The sequence below is a fragment of the Trichosurus vulpecula genome, chromosome 3, assembly GCF_011100635.1.
Source record: "Trichosurus vulpecula isolate mTriVul1 chromosome 3, mTriVul1.pri, whole genome shotgun sequence".
NCBI classification, from domain to species: Eukaryota; Metazoa; Chordata; class Mammalia; order Diprotodontia; family Phalangeridae; genus Trichosurus; species Trichosurus vulpecula.
Window position 1 is genome coordinate 299,988,081 of NC_050575.1, and position 23,549 is coordinate 300,011,629.

At 38.1% G+C, this 23,549-nt stretch overlaps 1 protein-coding gene across 1 annotated transcript in view; it reads left to right on the top strand.

Moving 5' to 3' along the window:
* Nucleotides 1-4,426: 4,426 nt before the first annotated feature.
* SH2D4A (SH2 domain containing 4A) overlaps nt 4,427-23,549 on the top strand; it is a 103,365-nt gene continuing 84,242 nt past the window's right edge. The window contains exons 1-3 of the mRNA XM_036751586.1: nt 4,427-4,610; nt 20,466-20,625; nt 21,549-21,717. Of these exons, the coding sequence (XP_036607481.1) occupies nt 4,427-4,610; nt 20,466-20,625; nt 21,549-21,717 (513 nt within the window). The remainder of the gene's footprint in view (nt 4,611-20,465; nt 20,626-21,548; nt 21,718-23,549) is intronic.

Below are 23,549 nucleotides of genomic sequence, written 5' to 3' on the forward strand. Positions count from 1 at the left end.
TGTTAAATGGCTTGTCTGTGGACATAGCTACTAATATTTTAAAAGTATTTTTTAGAATTTTATAATTGTTCTGTTTGAGGTCATGCAGGTAGGTAGAATCAAGGGCAGTATTCTTTGTCTTAATCCATGCTACCTTTTCAGATTCCCAGAGCCTACATCTCCCAGTGCCTATCCCAGGCGGTACTTAATAAATGCCCTCATTTGACCTTTAAGGAAACAGAGGGCCTGGGAGGTTCTGTTAAGTGACTTGTCTAAGGTCACACAGCTCATGTGTGAAACTATTTTAAAAATGTTATAATTGTTCTCTTCTCCTGATTGTCTCATGTCTTATGGAAAAGATAGATATTACATTTTATTAATAAATGGAGAAACTAAGACACAAAGAATTCAAGTAATTTATCTAGGGTCATTTAATGAATCATTTGTATAATGTACATTATTCATAAGACAATTATAAGAACAAATCTGTCTTTTGAGATCCCTGGGACAAATGTGTAAGCTCATGGTATTAATGGTATAGTATTTTAAATAATATCTGCATTGGTGGATGGACTTCACACAAAAGAATTCCCTATATAGACAAAAATCAGAGGCTCAGACTCCCACCGTCCCCCCAAAAAAAACCTAAAAGGAAAATTATTTGGATAGATCAAATTTGAATGCAATGAGTTGATGTAAGAAATAGAATCCCAATCTTAATTATCTTTCAGTCTCTTCCACTACCAAGGTTAATAAATGTTAAATGAATGAGTGAACAAATGAATGAGTAAAGTAGAAGATAATTGAAACTGGGACAAGGGAATTTAGAAATCTGTAGAATTAGAGAGGGAAAGGCAGGTTTCAGATAAGTGACTACAATAAGTGACTGTATGTATGCATGCGGGGTGAAGCAGTGAGTATGGATGCCCTGCTGAAATTTTCACTGGTTCTCTCTACACATTTGTAGCACAAGGTACTTGTTATAGGATCATACATTTAGAACATTAAAGGATCTTAGAGGTCATTGAATCCAACTGCCTACATTTACAGATGGGGAAACTGAGGCTTATAGAAATTAAATGACTTGCTTGAGGTCACACTGCTAGGAAGTGGCAGAGGTAAGATTCAAAGCTAGGGTCACTGACTCTAAATCCAGCTTTCTTCCCAATGTATCATGTTGTCTGTTGAATATATTGCAGTCTATCGTCCTCTTTGCCAGTGGGTTGGTGAGATGATAATGATAACTAACTTTATGTATTACTTTAAGTTTTGCAAAACACTTTAAAATATTATCTCATTTGAGTCTCAAAACAATCCTGGGAGATATTATTATCTTCATTGAGGAAACTGAGGCTCACAGAGATTCCATGATTTGCTCAAGATCACACAGCTTGTAGATTTCTTGAAGGACATTTGAACTCAGGCCTTCCTGACTCCAGGAGCAGTACTCTATGTGCTGCACCACCTGGTTGTTGATAATTCTACTAGTAAAAGTCAAACTGCATGATTATGGCTTATAGTTTGACTGGCCAGATAAAGCAAAGCATACAATTCAATAAGGATTGAAGCAGAGTCAGTCCATAAGCATTTACTAAGTAGCTAAGGCATGGTGCTAAGTCTTGGGGATACACAAAATAAAACACAAAATCTCTCCTCCTGAAGAGCTCACAGTCCAATGAAGGAGACAAGGTGCAAATAATTATGTAAATACAAAATATATGCAGAATAAGCTAGAGATAATCAAATGAGGGAAGGCACTAGCTTTAAGGGGAGATTGGGGGTTAGGCAAGGCTTCATGCACAAGGTGGAATTGGATGGCTTAGCAGAGAGCAGTTATAGATTGCAGAGTCAAAACGTGTGTTTATTCTAGCCCTAGCTTTAAGTAACCATACAGTGAGACTTTCCCTTTAACCTCTGTGTCCATTTTCTGCATTTAAATATAAGGATAATATACTTTTTCTGATCGAGAGACAAAATGAGATAATATATGTGATAGTTTAAAAAAAGTATAAAGAACCCTAGAAATATCAAGTATTATTACCATAACTTGCAACAGTTACCATTCCCCCTCAGTGTCCTGCCCCTTCCAAAGTTGGAGGAACAACATGGTGAAATAGGGTGCTGTATTTAGAATAAAGTTTGGTTCTCATCCTTTCTCTCATACTTAAATAGGGATTTGACTATGGGCAAGTCATTTAACCACTCTGACCCTCAGTTTCCTCATCTGTAAAATAGAGATAATAATATCTAGAGTACCAATCTTGAAAAGAATATTATGAGACTCAAGTGATATGATGCAAAGTGTCCCCAAAGGCTTCAGCTTATTGTATATAAAGGACTTCTGTAAACTTTGAAATGCTATATTTGTATCTATTATTACTGTTGCTATTAATAATGTTGTTGTTATTATTGTAGTAATCAGCAGTGTAATTTTCCTCTTTTTGTATTTTACTAGATTAAAAAAGAAAGATTGTTGACCCTGAAACAGCTATCTTTCCTTAGTAAAGCAGATCTAAGAACCTGCACTACAGCCGTCCTGGGTATTCCAGTGTGGTTGCAGTTAAAATGTTCCAAATAACAAATAAAAGAAATAGAAATCAAAATAACATAGGAGTTTTACCTCACACTCAGCACATTGGCAAAGATGACTAAAGATGGCGACAGTCTCAGAAAGGTTGTGGAAAGAGAGGCATACTGATACATTGCTGTTAGAGCAGCAGACTGGAATAACCATTCTGGAAAGCAGTTTGGAATCATACAAATGACTAAAATGTTTACACTTTTTGACCCAACTATTCCACTGCAGGTCACATACCTCCAAGGAGAATTGTTTTTCAAAAGGATTCACATATACCAAAATATTTATAGGACAGCAGTATTTTTTTTCTGATAGCAAAGAATTGGAACAAACCAGATGCCCATCAATTGGAGACTAGCTAAACAAATTGTGGCATATGAATTGAGTAGAATTTTACTCTGCCTTAAGAAACAACAAATATGCTAATACAGAGGAGTATGGAAAGACATATAAACAGATACAAAGTAGAAGTAAAGCCATAAAAGCAACATACACGATGACTATAACAATGTAAATAAAAAGGACAACAAAATGGCAACACCTGAATATTGTAAACCTATAGTGATCGAGCTTAGCCCCAGAGAAGAGACATGAAAAGGTCACACCCCCACTCCCTACCCTGCAAAGATGGAGGTCCATCTCTACAGATCAATGAGAACTGAGTATGGGACATTGCATATGATCTCAGACTTTTTCCAATATAATAACTGGTTTCGCTAATTTTTTTTTCTATTTTGCTTTTTAAATTCTTTGTTATAAGGGATGGCTCTCTGTAAGGAATTGGGAGAAGGAGATAGGGAGAAATGCAGGTGATGTAAAAATAAAAGACATTAGAAAAACTTAATTTAGAAAGCTAAAAAAACCCTACAGAAATAGGACATTTGGAGGCATTCCTCTAAAATGATAATCCAAGGTGTAAACTTTTAAAAAGGCTCACCACCATATCTGTGCTCTGAACTCTAGATGACTGATTGTGTAAATAGGTGTGAAAGAGTGACTCAGCATGAATTAAACTTTGTAATTGCCCAATCTTTAGAAAACAAAAAAGAATGGAAATATTTCCCCTAACATCTTCAGTTTTCATTTCCTCAGTGGGTCAAGGTGGAAATTAAATCATTCCTTCCATAAGTAAAATATTAACATATTTGTAATTTAGTATCACCCCTGAGGAATAAAAATTGCTTCTTACAGTTCAGTTTTTATGCTTTGCTCTTTAAGTATTAAGAGATCAACCTTGGGAATAACTTGAAAGAGACATGCTTTAATGGAACCACAGAACATTTAGTTGTTTTTTAAATAAATCATTTGTAGCTTAGCTCGTTTTACTTTCTTCCTCTAACTTTTTTCTTTATGAGTCAGCCAAATACTTGACTGGTTTGGCTCTGAATGTTTACTCAGTGAAGAGTAAGCCACACCTCTATTTAATTTTTTTAAAATGTTTTCCTGGGATCTACTAGTATGGAGTGAGTTTCTTTGATACAGTATCTTTGGAAATCAGAAGGATAAAGGTAGCACTAACTCTCCAAACTTGCCTCAGCTTTTTTTTCCTTGTAGTCCCCCAAGCCTTATTTTCTTTCCAAACCTGTTCGTGTGACTTCCGGAAATTGTAATAATGGGGTTTAAGTGGCCTTCCTTCTTTTTGGAGGTTGAATGACGGACACATCGAGCAAGTGGATGGTGCCTAGCTGCAGAGACCAGCTTCCCTGACTCAGGGCATACCTGCCTTGCTGGTGCCCCAGAGTGTGCCTGTCTGTCTCACGTGCAAGCTTTGGGGCGTTCCACGAATACCTGCTTGGGAAGAGAACAAGTCTGGAGGCCATTCTCAAAGACTCTTTGCCACAAGGGTAGGAACGTCTGGGAACCGCAGTCATGCTGAAGCAGATACTGTCAGACATGTACATCGACCCTGAACTGCTGGCCGAGCTTAGCGAAGAGCAGAAACAAATCCTGTTCTTCAAGATGAGGGAGGAGCAGATCCGAAGGTGGAAAGAGAGAGAAATAGCTTTGGAAAAAAAAGAGGCGGGATCGCCAGGGAGATCCAGTCCCAAAAAAGGTAAGCTCCCTCCTGGCTCTCCTTGTTGGGAGGCGAAGTCTGTTCTAAGGGTGCCTCGGTGGGAAAGCGCACTTGACTTGTTTCTAAATCTTAGACAAGTCAGGAAGGCGTCCTGGGCATGCCAGGAGCTATTTCCAGTTGGGTTACAAATTACATGATGTGAACTGGTCTTTAATAGTGTAATTTATCGACTAGTCTTTTACACTCACGTACATACATGTACACACAAAATAGCGCTTATCATGATAGTCATTAACCTTTGAGCGAATGACACTTGAAACCAAAACTGACTTTATGTATAGGTCTGAGTACTTTGGAGCCTGTGGGATGTGCCAGGCAAAGTGGGCATAGAGAAGATATTGCCAAAATCTCTCTCCTCTGCTCCGTGAAATGTTAGTTTCTTAGAGCTCCATAGGAAGAAATGAAGAAACTTGGACTAGGAGTTGGTATATATTAAGTCACCGAGACTTCCCCATTAATTAATTCACCTGATCCATTTCCTCTGTGAATTGAGGGGAACTTCAGGTAACTGGGTCATTTGATCATATATCTGGAAGGGACCTCAAAGGTAATCTAGTTACAGATGAGAAAACCAGGGTTTAAGGGAGTTAAATGACTTCTCCGAGGTCACACGTGGAGTAGTTGAGTCAGGATTTCAATCTTCCTTTCTTTGTCTTCTTTTCACTAAACCATATCATCTCTGTGGATTTCAAGCTTTACCAAAGTCCTTCTAAATTGGAGAGGTTTTGAGTCCCAGCTGACCACAAAAGAGGGCAAGCTTCTGAACACAAGTTAGAGCTCTAGCTTTGCCTAAGGCTTTTAAAATGACACACAGATGCCATGTCACCTATATTATCAGATAACAGAACATTATTACTGAAATCATAGGCACAGAAAGCCTTCCTTAACTAACCCTCTTAATAAAAACTGCTTTTCCTCTTTTGTTTATTTTCTATTTCTCCTGCATATAGCTTGTTTTTTCTGTGTGTATGTGTGTAGATAAATGTAGATATTGATGTATGTATGTTGGTGTGTTGTTTCCCCCCTCTCTCCTCTTAGATTGTAAGCTCCTTGAGGTCAGAGATTGTCATTTACTTCTTTCTGTATCCCCAGTTCATAGCATAGTGTCTAACACATAGTATGTGCTTAATAAATATTTATTTAATTGAACTGTAGGGAAGGTGCTTTATAAACCTTAATTCACATTTATATGGTGCGTCATATAACAAGAATATAATTATATTGTCTTAAAAATAAACGTCTAATGTTCAGGGGCTGTGCCTTATCTCCCTCAATGTATACAGCATGGTGCTCTCTATATCCTGGTGAACGCATCTTATTGATTTGACTGGGTTTGTTTCATTAAGTAACTTAGTAAAAAAAGAAAACTGCTAAGGTTACCCAGAGCTTCAGAATGGCAGTTACGAACTTCACTTGGCTGTTCTACAGGAAGCCTTTCCCAATTCTCCGTATTTCTAGTGCCTTTCTTCTGTTGATTATTTCTAATTTGTTCTGTTTTTAGCATGGTTGTCTCCTCCGTTAAACCATGAGCTCCTTAAGATCCGGAACTGGCTTTTACCACTCTTTGTATCCTCAGCATTTAGTACTGTGCCCAGTACCTAGTAGGCATTTAATAAATGTTTTATTGACTGACTTACTGATTGTTCTGCCCACATAGAGAACAGAAAAAAAATTCAGTGCCATTCTTTCGATGTTTTTCCCTAAAGTAGTTTTCAAAAATTGTTTCCTTTTTTTTTTGAAGATCAGAAAAACTAAAACATCCAGAGAATGTTTTTAAAGTTCTATAAATGAATGAAATAATGGATCTGAGGAAGCCAATACTCTTTTTTAATATAATAATATTTGGAACTTTTGTTACTGCTTTTTTTTTACTAGACCTGTGATGTCATTCGTATTGGGAACTCCCAGTGAAGATACTTCCTTTACTAACACCCTGCTTTATGGCTTATAGTCTTAGAGAGTTACATGGGGGTACTGGAGGTTAAGTAATTTAGCTAGGTTTATATAGTCAGTATATATGAAAGGCAGGACTTGAATCCAGGTCTTCTGCCTCTGAACTCAGCTTATCCACTACATCATGCTGTCTCTTAGTAGTACCTAGAAGACTAGTGTATGAGGAAATCAGGTTTTTTTTTCTGCACAAGTGAATTTTTTATCACAGATTACAATGTCAACACTTTAAATTTTAGCAAATTTTCCAAGTTGAGTAAGGTAGCAGGATATGAGACAAACCCAAAAATATAATCTGCAGTGCTATTAGCCACAAACAAGAATAAAAGAAAACTATTCCAGGGAGAAATAACTTTATAATAACAATAAAGTACATCAAGTGTTTACAAGTATAATAAATTGTGAAGTCATGCAAGAGCTATTACTAAAACAATAACAATAGAAATCAAGGAAGAACTGAAAAAGGAGAGCGATGCGCCTTGGTCATGGTTAGATCAAGGAAATCTAGTAAAAATATCAATACTTCCCAAACTAATTTATAGGTTCAGCATAATAATAGCCTAAAAATCAATGGATTATTTCATAGAATTAGATTAGGCCATAGTAGAATTAATATAGAAAAGTAGATTAGCAAGATATCAAGAACTATGAAAAAGGAAACCAGGGAACAGTAAGTGACCCTTCCAGATTTAAAGGCAGTGTAGTATAATAGAAAAGGCAGTCTTTGGAGTAAGGATAACTACATTCACTTCCAGGCTGTGATGCTTACTAACTGCATGATGTAGGGCAAGGCATTCAACTGCTCCAAGTCTCATGTCTTCATATATAAAATGCCATAACAACAATAGCAATAATAATAATATTTCACTAGCTGCACTTTGTAAACCTCAAAGTGCTTGCCAAGTGGGACAGGTAGATGGCCCAGTGGATAGAATGCCAGACCTAGAGTCAGGAAGAGTTGAGTTCAAATCCAGCACTTACTGGCTGAATGACATTGGGCACACCACTTAAACTCTTTTTGCCTCAGTTTCCTCAATTGTGAAATGAGAACAGAAATAGTACCTACCTCCCTGTGTAGTTACGAAGATCAAATGAGATAAAAATTGTGAAAGTGCTTATCACTTCACCTGGCAATAGTAAACAATATATGCGTGTTAGTTGTTGTATTGCTCTTATTATCTTATAAATGTGAGCTTCTAAAAGCTTGGTACTGTGAGAAAGCTAGAAAAATAGATAGATGGAGGAGAGTAGAGAACCCAGTGTGAATAAGATGTTTATTTGTATAGGGAAGTCCACATTGGGAAATTCTCTCCATCCATGCTACTTGCCCCTCCTTAGCAATTTAGAGGCTTAGAGAATTTCCTGGGGACACTGAGAGGTCACTGCCCAGGGTGACACATATATCATAAGGTGAGACTTGAAGCCAAGTCTTCATTTCTGGAGGCAACATCACTTCATATATGAGGTTAGTCATTGATAAATCCATGCTTAGAAATAAAGGAGAATGCAATTATGATTTAATAAAAGCTCTTGGGAAAATTGGATAGCTGGATGGGTATCCATACCTACCAATATTGTGTGGCACAGTTACTAATTGGATTAGTGATACCCGTGATAATTAAAAATAAGGGAAAAAAATCACCTGTTTTTTTCAACTATGGAGAGGAAAAACATATTTTTCAATCCAAAAACTGGAAGAAATTGTTTAAGACAAAACTGGTGGGTTTGGTCATACAAAGATAAAATAATTTTGTACAATAGTAAGCTATACCCTTAAAATTCAAAGAATTGAAATTGGGGGGCGGGGAAATACTTGCAGTTAATATATCAGGTAAAGGTCTGACATTCAAGATTTATGAAGGATATACATATATATGTGTGTGTATGCATGTGTATACATATGTGTATATATGTATATGTACTCACAAAGATACACATTATGTTTGTATATAAGTGTTTGTATATGTATACCTCCATAAAAGTAATACTCCCCAGTGGAGTGTGTCAAAGGACATGACCGGATAATTTTTGAGGGAGGAAACACAAACTTCCCATAACTACACAACAAATTCCATCATAATCAGAGAAACACAAACCAAAACAAATGTAAAATCCCATGTGATGCCATGTAGAATGGCAAAGATAGCAAAAAACAATAAAATTAAATGTTAAAATGGTTTTGAAAAAATCAGCCCTCAAATAAATTGTTGGTTAGACTTTAAACTGGTGGATCCTTTTTGGAGTGCAATATTCTATAATAAATTTTTAAAAACATTTGTTTTATCCTTTGATGCAGTGATTCCATGGATAATATTTTATCCTAAAAATATCATTAAAAGCACCTGTATGTACAAAAAATGGGGGCAGCTAGGTGGTGAAGTGGGCTTGAAGTCAGGAAGACTCATCTTCATGAGTTCAAATCCAGCCTCAGACACTTACTAAGCTGTGGGATGCTGGGCAAGTCTAATCCTGTTTGCCTCAGTTTTTTAATCTGTAAAATGAGCTGAAGAAGGAAATGGCAAAACACTCCAGTATCATGCCAAGAAAACCCCAAATGGGGTCATGGAGAGTAGGATACAACTAAAACAACTGAAAAACAACAAAATATACAAAAATATTCATAGCTACTTTTTTGTGATAGCAAAAACAACAAAAAACTTGGAAATATACTGTACTTGCAATGTTTGGAGAGTGTGTGAATAAGTTATGGCATATTAATTTAGCAACACAGTATGCTGGATAGCAAGTCAGCCTCATAATGTAGAATGCCTGGGTTTAATTTCTGCCACTAACAGATACCGGCTCTGTGACTCTGGCCCCCACAAGACTAAAAAGCTGCAGGAAAATTGCCCGTCAGTAGAGGAAATTTCCTTGTGGAAAGTGTGGTACATTGGAGAAAAGTCGGAGTGGGTGGAGGGTTAAATTTCACCTCTATGACTCTGGCCAAGTCACATGATGTCTTTGGCTAGCATGCTATGGTAAAAAGACATAGAGGAGCAGTGGTGGTATAGGGGGTAGAGTAATGTCCTTACATTTTGGAGGATGAGGGTTCAAATCCCACCTTAGATACTTACTAGCAGTGTGAACTGGGCAAGTCAATTAACCTCTTTGGGTCTCAAGTTTTCCTCATCTGGGTTGGGCTTCATGGTGTCTGGGAGGCACTCTAGCTCTCGACATATAGCTAGCTTCAGCTTTGGAGTTTTGAGTCATCTGAGCTTATATTCAAATCTTTGTTCTTCCGCTTACTAACTATGTCACTCTTGGCAAGTAACTTAACTTCTCTGGGACTCAGTTTCCTCCTCTATATAATGAGAGGGTTGGAATAGGGCACTGTGAATTGAGCACTGGGCCTGGAGTCAGGAAGACTCATTTTAATGAGTTCAAATCTGGCCTCAGACACTTTCTAGCTGTGTGACCCTAGACAAGTCACTGAACCCTGTTTGCCGCAGTTTCTTCATCTGTAAAATGAGAGGGAATCTCTAGGGTGTCCATCCCACATTGTAGATGGATGATAATTTGAAATCACAGTTTTGGACCAATTTTTAAAATATACATATTTTGTCCTAATAAAAAAGGATATATTTGAAAAATATGAAAAAACTATGAAAAGATGTATAGAAAATGTTGCAAAAGGAGATTATGAAAACAAGATCTGTATTCACATTGATTCCAAGTTTTAAAAAATGTATGTATATACAAATGTACATATCTACACATACATAATAGAGATACGATAGGATCATAGATTTAGAACCAGAAGAAACCTAAAAAGTCATCTAGAAATTCTTGATCACTGTCCTCAAAATTTGCAGAAATACGAAACTGAGGCCCAAAGAAATGGAGTGACTTGCCTAAAATCACAAAGTGACAATAATAGCTAGCAGTTATATATATAGCGCTTTAAGTTCTACAAAGCACTTCATAAGCATTACCTCATTTTATCCTCACAATAGCCCTGGGAGTTAGGGGTTATTATTATCCCCATTTTACAGATGGGGAAACTGGGCAAAGGGAAGGTAACTGACCTACCCAGGGTCACACAGCTAGTAAGTGTCTGAGGCCCGATTTGAACTTGGGTCTATCCTGACTACTGCTCCATTGCTCTATCCACTGTGCCACTTAGTTGTAGTAAGTGGAAGAGGCAAGGTTTAGAATGGAAGTATTTTGAACCAAATTGAGGGCAGCTAGGTGGCACAGTGAATAGAGTGCCAGACCTGGAGTCAGGAAGACCTGAGTTCAAATGTGGCCTTAGATATTTACTAGCTGTGTGACTCTGGACAAATCACTTAACACTGTTTGTCTAAGTTTCTTATCTGTAAAATGAGCTGCAGAAGAAAATGGCGAACCACTGCAGTATTTTTGCCAAGAAAACCCCAAAAGGGGTCATGAAGAATCAGAAACGACTGAAAAACAACTAAACAATGAACCGAATTGAGCTCTCTTTTTGCATGTGTATGTTGGGGAGTACATATTTCATAGATATGATTATACATGCATATACACAAAGGGAGGAAAAACAGATTTGGATTAGAGCTAATCCATGGTATACTTGTTAATTTGTCTCTGCTTTGATAAATGCTAAGGATTTTATTTAAAATTTTATTACTTACTCTGTAAGATTATTTATTCTTGTTGATGGCTATTACATTCATTAAACATTTTTTAAATTTACTATTGAAGAATGATAGAGATAGGTGATGACTTCTATTTAAAGAAAGCTCTCTTACTTGAGCTCTTGTTAAATAACAAACATTATGCAGGGAGTAAAATCTAATTAAAACTATACACAGTAAAACCTAATCAGTTCTTGTTTCACCAACTTAAAATTCCCTATAATTCAACTGCTCAGTATGTCAAGGACCTTTTATTTCATTAGAGTGCACTGAAGCAGATTGTAAGCTGCTTATAATTAGTTTCACTCTCATAAGTTTTAGGGTTGCCTAAAGAACAGAGGGGTTAGATGATTTTCTGGTAGTCACACAACTAATGAGTATCTGAGGTAGGATTTGAATCCCGGTTTCTTTACTTGAACTCTATCACTCTGTTCTCTCTGCTAGGCTTCCTTTTCTGGTACTGAGATGAAATTTACTTTTGTGCTCTTAATTTTCAAATTAGTGGGTCAAACAAGGTTTCAGAGGAAATGTTTAACCTACTTAAGATAACAAAATTTGTTAAGGACACAAACACCATAGGTATTTAAATCCAGATGGTGGCAATTGTAAAGTGCCTTCTCTATTTAAAGGCAAGCCTGGATACCCTCTTTGTCAGGGCCCCACAACTTCTGACTGAGAGGATCTTATAACTTCTAGGGAAAAAAATTACCTTAGAGACCAGGGTCTTAGAAGGAGCTGTCAAGGAAGGACATGAGTGTCACTGACCTTGAAATATAGCACCATCCCTGTCTAACCCTTTGATATATGCTGTACCTGGGGCAGCTAGGTGATACAGTGGGTCCAAAGTCAGGAAGACCTGAGTTCAAATGCGACCTCATACTTTCTAGCTGTGTGACCCTGGGTAAGTCACTTAATCCTGTTTGCCTTAGTTTTCTCATCTGTAAAATGAGCTGGATAAGAAAATAGTGAACCACTCCAGTATCCTTGCCAAAAAAACCCAAACCAGATGGGGTCATGAAGAGTCATACTGAAACTACTAAACAACAACAATATGCTTTACTTTTAAGATCTCTAGCTGCTTGCATGTAGTACAGCTCCATGCATAAAACTCTGCTTGGGGACATGAGGGGAACCCGGGGAAAAATAGACACAAAGGGAAAGGTACTCAGATAACCAGACTCCCCAGGGTGCAACTGCTCAGCCACAGAAAGGTCTTAGTTTATTTCAAGATATTGTATGCACTTAAAGTGGCAATTCTTTTTAAAAATTCTCTATAATTGACTTCATTCATCAGAATAATTTCCCTTCTGCTTTTCTTCGCTTCACCCTAAATTTATCTGGGAAAAAGTAGGCTTAAGTTAGTGATCTTGTATTGACTCCTACAGCACAATGAGCTAACATGTAAAATGCTTTGTAAACATTAAAGCACTATATGGGTCATCTAGTCCAATTTGCTAATTATTCAGTGAGGACACTGAAACTCAGAAGGGCTGTTACTTGTGAAATGTCACAAAGATAGGAAATGGAAGGGCTAGAATTTGAACCCAGCTCCTTTGACTTTAGATCCAGTGCTCTTTACGTTGTGTTAATTCTTTCCCATTCAATGAATCAGTAAGCATTTATTGAGCACTTACTGTATCCTAGGCAAAGTACTAAGTGCTAGGAATACAAAGAAAAAGCAAAAGTAGTCCTTGCCTACAAAGAGCTTACTCATCCAAATCTGCGGCAGGTTCCTCTTCACTTTTATTAAGACCTTTAACTGAAATTTGCTCTTATCTAGAAGTGACTGGTAAAAAACAAAAGTACACTTATTTCAGGTAACCCCTATTGCATACTTCCTGTCCTAAGTAACACCTCAGATCTGGAATATGAAATTAGTGGTGGAGGGTCCCAGCCAGGGTTGTGCTGGCAGATGTTTGACAACTGGCTCTCCAAAACACATGGCACACTTTTAAGTTTAATCTGCATTATTATCATTTTTCCATTATTTTCTGAAGTTGACAAGTTAAGTGATTTATAACATTTGCCACTTCCTTGGTTATAAATGCTCCCACTGAAAGTTTCACAATCAGCTCTTCCAGAGCAGGCTTGATGTGACTCCAAGCTGGCTCCTGCATACTTACCGTTCCAGCTAAGTGAGTCTAGTCGCTAGTGCTTGAGAATTTTTTCAACTTTACAGACACTTAATTTAACAGCAAAGTGGTATACACCAAAGTTAGTTCCATCTGGTCCTCTTCGGTAACTGTGGCCCCAGATTCCACTGTAGTTTCATTTGTTAAATTCACAGCCTTAGCTAAACAGTAAAGTTTCTTTTCTTAGAACCACGTCTAACAGATAATTGAAGTTCCAGTAAAATCAATGTTTTGCAAAATGTTTCATTTTGTAAAATTGTTCCTTCTGTTTCTTTAGAGCTGTAGTCTTCAAAATTATTAGTTCCAAGACCCATTTACTCTCTCAAAAATAATTTGGTACCTCTATACATTTTAAAAAATTATTAAGAGCCTCAAAGACCTTTTTAATGTGTGTTATATTTATTAATATTTGCCATGTTAGAAATTAAAATTGAAAACAAATTTTAATAATATTTATCTTTTCTCAATTGCATGTAAAACAATTTTGTACATTCATTTTTAAAAATTTGAGTTCCAAATTCTCTCCCTCTGTCCTTCCCCTTTTTCTCTCCCTGAACAGTGAGCAGTTTTATACAGATAATACATGTATAGTCATGCAGAGTGTTTTTCCATATTATTCATGTTGTAAAAGAAAATGCAGATGAAAAATGAAAAAATAAAGAAGGTGAAAAATGGTATTTTGAGATCTGCCTTCAGACTCCATCAGTTCTTTCTCTTGATGTGGATGGCACTTTTTATCATGAATCCTTTGGAATTGTCTTGGATCTCTGTATTGGTGGGAATAGTTAAGTTGTTCACAGTTGATCGTCACACGGTGTTGCTGTTACTGTGTATAATGATCTCCTGGTTCTACTCACTTCAGTTTGCATAAGTTCCAGGTTTTTCTGAAATCATCCTGCTTGACATTTCTTATAGCACAATTGTATTCCTTTATAATCATATGCCAAAACTTGTTCAGCCATTACCCAATTGATGGGCATTCCCTCACTATCTAATTCTTCACCACCACAAAAAGAACTGCTATAATAATTTTTTTTTTACAAATAAGTCCTTTTCCCCACTTTTAAAAAATCTCTTTGGGACTAATAGGTCTGTGTCACAAAGAGATCACAAAAAAGGGAAAGAGACCCATATGTGTAAAAACATTTATAGCAGCTCTTTTTGTGGTAGCAAAATATTGGAAATTGAAGGGATGGCCTTTAGTTGGGGAATGGCTGAACAACTTGTGGTATATGAATGTAATGGATTACTATTGTGCAATAAGAAATGATGAGCAGACGAATTTCAGAAAAACCTGCAAAGACATGTATGAACTGATGCAAAGTGAAATGTGTAGAACCAGGAAAACATTGTACACAGTAACAGCAACATTGTGTGATGATCAACTATGAATGACTTAGCTCTTCTCAGCAATACAATCATCCAAGACAATTACAAAGGACTCATGATAGAAAATGCTTCCACATCAAGATAAAGAACTAAGGGATTCCTGAATGCAGTTCAAAGCATACTATTTTCACTTACTTTATTTTTTTGTAATCTTTTCCCTTTTGATCTGTTTCTTCTTCCATAACTATGACTAATATGGAAATATGTTTTACATGATTGCACATATATAACCTATGTCAGATTGCTTACCATTTGGGGAAGGGGGAGAAAGGAGCAGGGAGAAAATTTTAGAACTCAAAATCTTGTAAAATGAATGCTAAAATATTGTCTTTAGGTATAATTGGAAAAAAATAAAATACCATAAAAATTTCTTTGGGATATAGACCTAGTAGTGGTATTGCTGAATCACAGGGCATGCACAGTTTTACAGTCCTTTGGGCATGGTTCTAAGTTGCTGTCCTGAAGGGTTAGATCAGTTCATAACTCTACCAACAGTACATTAGTATCCCAATAAGATTGAAAAATAATTAAAATACTTAATTGATTAGAAGTAATAATAAAACCTATTATATATTAAGATCTAGAAATATATATATATATATATATATATATATATATATATATATAGTTAAAATAACTATTTTCCAAGCAAAAAAAATATAGTGAGACAAATATCATTGTTTTACATATCTTTACAAATCTAGTTAAGGTCTGGCTTAATAGAAAACTGCTAGATTCTCATATATTTCTGGGTTCAGTCTGTCATGATATGCTGTTTTGGTTAAAGTATATAAAGAAAATCTAGATTCATGGATGTATGGTTGAGGCAGCTATGTGATGCAGTGAATAGGATGCTAGACCTGGAGCCAGAAAGACTGTGGTTAGAATTCCCACTTAACCACTTAGTAGTTGTGTGCCTGCCTCAGTTTCCTCTTCTCTAAAATAGGGACAATAACAATACCTAATAAGATTGTTGTAAGGATAAAATGAGGCAATATTTGTAAAACTCATTGAAAATCTCAAAGCACTACATAAATCTTAGCTATTGTTATTAGCTATAAAATAGAGGAGTATTTTACGAGGCAAATAACATTTTAGTATTATTATCATTTTTTTTATTTAGTCAACCCCCTGAAAAGATCTCAGGAACCCCCAGTGGTCTATGAACCTCATTTAGAGAATGGCTGCTTTAGAACATTTCTTTTTTTCTGGGAATTTAGTGTTTTGCTGACATTCCCTCACTCATCTTTAGAACTCTATGGGCATGAGTACATAGCATGGATACTGACACTTGGGGAAACAGAGGCATAAAGAAACTTAGTAGCCCATGGTCATGTGGTTAGATACCGCCAGCATGTCTCAGGGGACTGGCGAGATCAAAAGTATTTTCATAATAACACTAAGATGTTATTTGCTTATTAAAATACCTTTTCCAGCTAATAGCCACAGTTACCCTTTACTTGGTGCTTTGAAGTTTGCAAAGAGCTTTATAAATATCATCTCATCTTGGGTCTATGAGCTTTTCCCAGATGAAGGTCACGTGTGGGGCTGAAAGTGATCTGCATGCCACCAATATAAGAGGCAAGACTGTACAAAAGAACAGAGTGTAGACTTCTGTCTTTATCCTCAGTGTTCCTCGGGAGAAACTGACCCATTTATCTACTGGCTTTTTTGGGGGAGGGCAGTTGCAATAGTAATCCCCTAAATTTCAGAAGTCAGAAAGCAAGAAGTAGTTTTTTCTATCCTCAGGCCTCGGTGAGGAGAGAGAAAAATGACAAAGCAATTACTAGAAGACTATTGTGTAATCAAATATGTATCCCACCCTGGCTAGTTGTGGGGCAGCTGGGTGGTGCAGTGGATAGAACGCAGGACCTGGAATCAGGAAGATCTGAGTTTAAAATCTTTCCTCAAACAACTTAGTAGTTGTTTGACCCTGGGCAATTCCCTTAACCTTTGCCTTCCTCAGTCTGTGAAGCAGGGATAATAATAGCACCTACTTCCCTGTGTGATTATGAGAATCAAATGAGGTAATATTTATAAGGCACTTTGAAAACCTTCATGTGTTTCATAAATGCTAATTGTTGTTATTGTTATCATTATCTTTTTGTCTGCTGTTTGAGAATTGCATGTGATATGCAAATGAGAGCTAGAAAGCAAACCCCAGTGTCCTAGTTAGTGTCGGCATATGCAAGTTGACCTTAATGAGGTTCACTACGGGGATAGAAATGTGGGTGCTGTCTGTGGTGGTTCTTATCTTCTCTGCAGTCTGATACGATCACTCCCATGTCTCAGTGTCTGTGTTCATGCTCAGTTGTAACTACAGTTAGTTCTCAGCCTTAGCCGTTTCCTAAGTAATTATTAATGTCCCGTTTCATGTCCTTCCATTCTTCCTGGTGTTGCTCTTTGGCCTCCATTGGAGAATTTGGTTGGACACGAACAGTCAATTGATGGGAAGAGTATTGTGTGTGCAAGGTCAATCTAAATTTAGGTACATAGGATTGTAGATGAGGAAACTGAGGCTAACGTCACACCCGTAGTGAGTAGCAAAGCTGGCATTTATTTTCAGGTCCTAGTGATTGTAGCAAAGAGATGGAGTGAGAGATTGGGAAGATAAAAAAAAAATACTGGCACTGAGCCATGAGAGGAACTAGACAGAAAGTGAGATGAAAAGCAGTTGTTAGATGCCAAAGAAGTGGAGTGAATATAGTACTAGACTTTGAATCAAGAAGGCCTGGGTTCAAATCCTGCCTCAGATACTTACTGGCCATGTAACCACAGGCAATTCACTTAACTTTTCTGGGCCTCAGTATCTTCATTGGTAAAATGGAGGCAGTGATTTCTAGGGTTTCTACCTCAAAGGGTTTTTATGAGGCTTAAATGAGATACTTAACTTTGAAAATCTTAAATATCAGTTATATTTTAGTCTGTACACTTAATAATTATATATTAATCACTGTTAATTACATGTTAATGATTATTATTTTATATTTGGTTTTTATATCTAAGAGTTATATATAGTTATATACTGTTTTCAACTTTTATAGTTTTAAAATAGCTTTTAATAGCTTGTTAAAACAATATTTGTTATTATTATGAGCATATTGTGCAGAGCCTTGGGGTTTGCAAAGTGCTTTATGTATTTTGACTCATTTGATCCCTACAATACCATAATAATTATTATCATTCATTACTCCACTGTTTAGCATTGGTCTGCATTTCATGATTTACATCAAACTTTCTGGCCACTCATATACTCACAACCATTTTTAGTAGGCATGGCCCTTTCCCTTCAGGTACCCTCACCATTCTGAACTTTTCCCCATTTCCCCCATTATTTATGCCTTCCTTCATCCTCCCTCCTCTCCCATGCCTCCATTTCCTCTCTCATTGCCCAGTGCAACTATAGCTTCTGTCACTAGAATTCCTTGTCTGCCCTGCTGCGGACACTATGCATCTCAGAGGGGACCTCCCTTTGGGACATACTGGCTTACATGCATTAGCAGTACTTTCTGAACAGAGGAAGTTCCAGTTTTACTGAGTGCCACATTTACTTATCTATCTTTTATTTATCCTCTGCTGCTCTTTCTTTTGTGGCAAAGAAAATAAAAATTTAATGTGCTGATTTGTTGTTGTTCAGTTTGTGCCCCTCTTTGGGGCTTGGCAATGATACTGGAATGGTTTGCCATTTCCCTTGCCAGTTCTTCTTACAGATGAGGAAACTGAGGCAAACAGGGTTAAGTGACTTTAGAGATCCTCAGATGAAGAATGAGTTGGTGAGAGACAAATGTAAGCATTTTATTAATTGCAGAAAGAATAAACACCCCAGAGAGGTTTTTTAGATATAGTGGCTTCCTAAGGTCAATCAACCCTTTGGAGATTCTTGAAACAGTAACAGCAGCTTGCTAGTGCTGACACAGAAGTTTATCATCTTCATTAGATTGTATCCAAGAATTCAGGTATCCTTGTTATTTTTGCTTTTTTTCCCTTTTCAGTCCCTTTTGCCTTTTCTAGACCCCTTTCATGAAGTCATCAGCAGGAAGTTCCCTCCTGGATGATAACATAGCTGAGAGTCTTATTTACAGAAGAGAATGTGATTTTGTTTTCTTTTAGATCTTTTTCTCTGAGTGCCTATCTTTAGAGGTTCATTACAAGGTACCAGCTGTCTGTTGCACAAAAAACCAATTCTTTGTTTTAGGAGCCTCTTTCCAAAAGAGTTTGAAGAAGCTCAGATGTCTCAGTGGACAAAGTTACATGAGGACACTTCACCTAGCACACTTCTCTTATTTAATGTGCTGAATGCCTGAGCCTGCTGTGAACTTTGAACCTTTAGAGTACTGCTTCCTGGCCCATAGAATAACATGAAACATAGCCAGTGCCCACACCTTCAAGACTCCATGTTGTTTGAGCCTTTCCTTAGGACCCCGGGAATCTAGGTCAAGACTAGCTAGATCAGTTGGTTAGAATGTGGTACTGATAATGCCAAGGTCATGGCTTTGGTTCTACCTAGGCCACTTAATTTCCAGTAATCACAATAGCAATAATAACTAATATTTATACATGGTGCCTCAAAAGTCTTTTTGGGACTAAGATTTTTGGAATACCTTATATAGCACTTTAAGATTGCAAAGCACTTTACAAACAAAATCTTATTTAGTCCACACAACAACAACCCCGGTGGTAGGTGCCTCCATTTTACAGATGAGGAAACCAAGGCAAACGGGGTTAAGGGACTTGCCGAGGGTCACACAGCTTGTAAGTATCTGAAGCTGGATTTAAACTCAGGAATGTGAGTTTTCATGACTCCAGGCCTGGCACTCTATCCACTAGCAGCACCAGAGAGCAAATGATGACATCTGGAAGGACACGTTCAGGAAAAGAAGTGATTCTGTGGCCTCGATACTGAAAGGGTTGCCAGTTCTCATTTCAGCTCGATTATCTTATGCCACCTTGTTCAAGCTGTTTGACTTCTTCATGCATCAACTTCCCCACCCGCAAAATGAGAATTATCAACGGGAAGGAAACCCATAGACTATTTTATAAACACATGCTAATAAATCCATCTCCTAACAGCACAGTACCTGGAGCATAGTGTTTGATGAATGCATAATCTATCATCTGTTTATCATCATCATCTTTTAGAGGCTGGCGCCATAGGGCACAGAGTGCTGAGCCAGGAATGACACATCTTCCTGAGTTCAAGTCTGGCCTCAGACACTAGCTGTATGATCCTGTTTGCCTTAGTTTCTTCATCTGTAAAATGGGGATAATAATTGCACCTCGTTCCAGGGTTGTCATGAGGACCATAATGAGATAATACTTGTCGAGCATTGAGCACAGTGCCTGGCTCATAGGAAGTATAAGTGTTAGTCATTATTATTATTCACTTAGCATGTACCTGGCACATGGTAAGTCTGTATAAATGTTAACTATTATCATTATCTAACTTTCTTTTTTCTGTCTATCCTGCCTATTCTACCGCTTTCTATTTATTTAATTATACATCTTATACTGAGCAAGTTGGAAACAAAATAAAAGGTCTGCTTTGTCTTATCTAATCCTCCATCCCTTTTAAAGAGCCTAGATAGTATAGTAGCAGGAAATAGCAATATACAGTTGAATATATCTACTACTTTAAGTAGATATATTTACTACTTACTATATTATTTAGTAGATATAGCTGCTCATCTAGTGTTTCGTTTTATTTATTGTTTTAGTTTAATTTTTTATGTGTTTTTTGTTTGTTTTTGCAGAGAACAGAAAAACTGTAAGTTGGAAGCTTGGAGCGGATAAAGAAGTCTGGGTATGGGTAATGGGAGAGCACCAACTAGATAAACCTTACGACGTCATCTGTGAGGAAATTATTGCAGAGCGGGCAAGGCAGCAAGCACAGAAAGAAGCAGAGGAGCTCAGGTATGAGATTCCCCACCCCGAGGGAGAGGATGTACCTTCCTCTCAGGTGCTTTCTCAGTAAGAGGCGGACAGTTTCAGAGCAGATGAAAAGATGCTCTTTGCTCTCACCTGCAGGGGGAGGAGGGGGAAAGAGAGGAAAAACCCTGAGCAGGTCTTGGTCAAAGAGGTTTTTAGAGAAGTGCCTCCTAATGCTTGCAACTGCAGAGCATCAGAATGAGCACCGGCAGGTTCTGGTAGGGCACTGTTAACATTCCAAGGGATTTCTCGGACCTTGTGCACGTAGAGATTGCCTGTGTGGTTTCATAGAGATGCAGCAGCAGGTTTCTTTAAAGAGCGAGCCCATAAAAATGAAGCAGAATGCAAATAGTATATCCAGCACTCAGAGAACTCTGGTCTACAGCCCTGCTACACCGTTAGGGTTGTCAGCTTCCTCAGCCCAAGAATGCACAGTGAAAGTGAACTCGTGTGGAAGGCTGGCCAGAAGTGGGGGCTACTCTGATGCTCAGAATACAACACGGCCTCTGTTGGCTGCAAGATGTTGGCTTCCGTCATTCCTTCCACCTCCGCCCTGCTTCCTGTTGGTGTTGTGGTTCACTCTGCCAATAATCCTATACCCAACCAAGAATTTTGCAAAAGGAAAGATAATGGAGCAGATCTGGGGAGGCTCCAGCTCAGTCTCAGAGGGTTGACAATGCTATGAACAGCTCTTTTGACTCTTATAAAAATAACTGGTTCATGGTTCCAAAGGAATCATTTATCTTATTAAGGAAGGTTGCCTTTTGGCTTAAGTAAAGGGTTGCTAAGCTAAACTCTACATTTGCCAGGCATTCACTTCATTCAAACGTGGACATCCCATTTTGAATTGCCCAGATGGTTGAAAGGCTATTTAAAAGAAAGATAATTCCTATGTTGTTTCTTTTCAGAAAAACTCAAGCCAAAGAATCCTCCAAGATTTCCAGTCCTCAGTTGCTGCATTCTGATTCAAAAGCATTGGGAAATTGGGAGGTCCCCAATGCCTCTAAAAGAACAGACAATGAGGAGGCAGGGACAGAAACTAGGAGAGTTTCAACACCAGAAGAAGAGAAAATCCAGGTGAGTCTTTCCATTCTATGAATGCTAAAAATGATAGAATTCAGGAGGATGGAGCAAAGATATTGTGGCGTACTGGACAGAGAGCCGGCCTCAGAGGCAGGAAGGCCCAGGGGTCAAGTCCCAGCCTGGAATATGCTGACTGTGATGCTGGGTAGGTGACATCCTCTCAGAGCCCCATTAAGACTCTGACACTCTAAGGTGCAGAAAAGTTATCCCAGGTGTTTTCTCAGTGTGAAAAATCACAGATCCAGACCACAAAAAAGAAAAAGACCTTCAGAACACACAGGGTGAACAAGGCCAGAGTTTGATCACATCAAATGTGCAGACCTTAAAAGCACAATGTAAAGCTGTTGTCGTTATCATTATTATCATGTAGGACTAGGGCCACATCCTCTTGATTGTAAGGGCTCCTAACTTCATTTAAACTTTAAATTGGACTTTTTTGCTGCTTACTGAAAACAGATATGGACATCCACTTTTCATATGTGGTATTTCACTAAGGCTTCTGAGATCTACAAGGCAACCTCAAGAATAAAATTTGGAATCCTTTATTTTGAAGTTGAGGTGAGAATGCAGGCCCCATGGAGCACCAAGACCAGTGGCTTAGCTCCTCCCAAACATGGCCTCTGGTGGTGAAGTTTGGAGGATAGGACAATAGCAATAATAGGAACGGCAGGGAGGAAAATAGCCAGTGGCATTGAGGACCCAATGTCCCAAGGCGTGAAGAGTGTCATGACTTCACACCTGAGCTACTAGGAAGAACTGTGATGAATGAAAAACCCGAAACACAGAGTTTCTGGGTAATTAATAATTTACTAATTAGGTTGTCTAATACGCAATAAATTGATGGTCCATGGTTTCTCTCAATAACCAAAGACCCCACCCCCACCCCCACCCCTCCGCAATGAAGACACTGAATGCTTTAAATACCCTTGTAAAAGGAAGTGTTCCTAGCAAGTGAAGATCAACCCTGATTGCAGGACATTTAATGAGGAGGTGGGCTAGGAGCCTTCAGTTCTTTCTGCTGAGAATGGGGCTTGATCATGAAACTCAGCTGCCTCCAGCAATCTGGACAGGGGAATTCATCTCCACCCAGACCGCTCTGGTTGGTTTTTTCCTTCATGAGCTGGGTCACCCTAAAGTCTAATGGAGGGTTACAAGGACAGGGGCTTATTTTCTCCTGGCAAGGACTCGCCTAGACTGGATTCTGTTTACACTCTAAACAGAAGTAAGGCCTCCTAGTTAGGTGGGGTCTGGCCCAAGATTGAGGAGCAAGTTTGCTTTGGGTTAGGGCACTCTCATCAATCAGCCATGTCCTTCAGAGGCTGACTGACCTTTATAGGGGCTGGGCCCTAAATGAGGAAATAAAAAAGAAAAAGTCTTACTTCTAATTTAATTGTGGGTTATTAATATAATAGAAAATGATAATTTCTCTCAGAACTGTGAAAGCTGTGAGGCTTTCCTCCTTATCTCTTCACATCCTGGGTTTGGAAGAACTCTGGATTACAGTTCCCAAGGACATTAAGTAGCCAGAAAACTGATGTATGGGATTTTGAAGTAGCTGGAAGCTAGCCTGAGTGCTGTGAGGACAAGGGAAAGGCTGTGGTTACACTGTGTGATTTGGATGTGGCCTGAGAGGAGTTGCTGGTCCCAGGTTTAGTATGGGAAAAGCCTGTGGGTAGACGCAGGAGAGAGAAAGAGAGACAGACAGAGTCAGAGACATAGAGACAGAAAGAGAGAAGGAGAGGCAGGAGCGGGGAGAGAGAGAGAGAGAGAGGGAGAGACAGAGAGAGAGAGATATGAAGAGAAGAGAAAAAAATGAGTGCATTTAT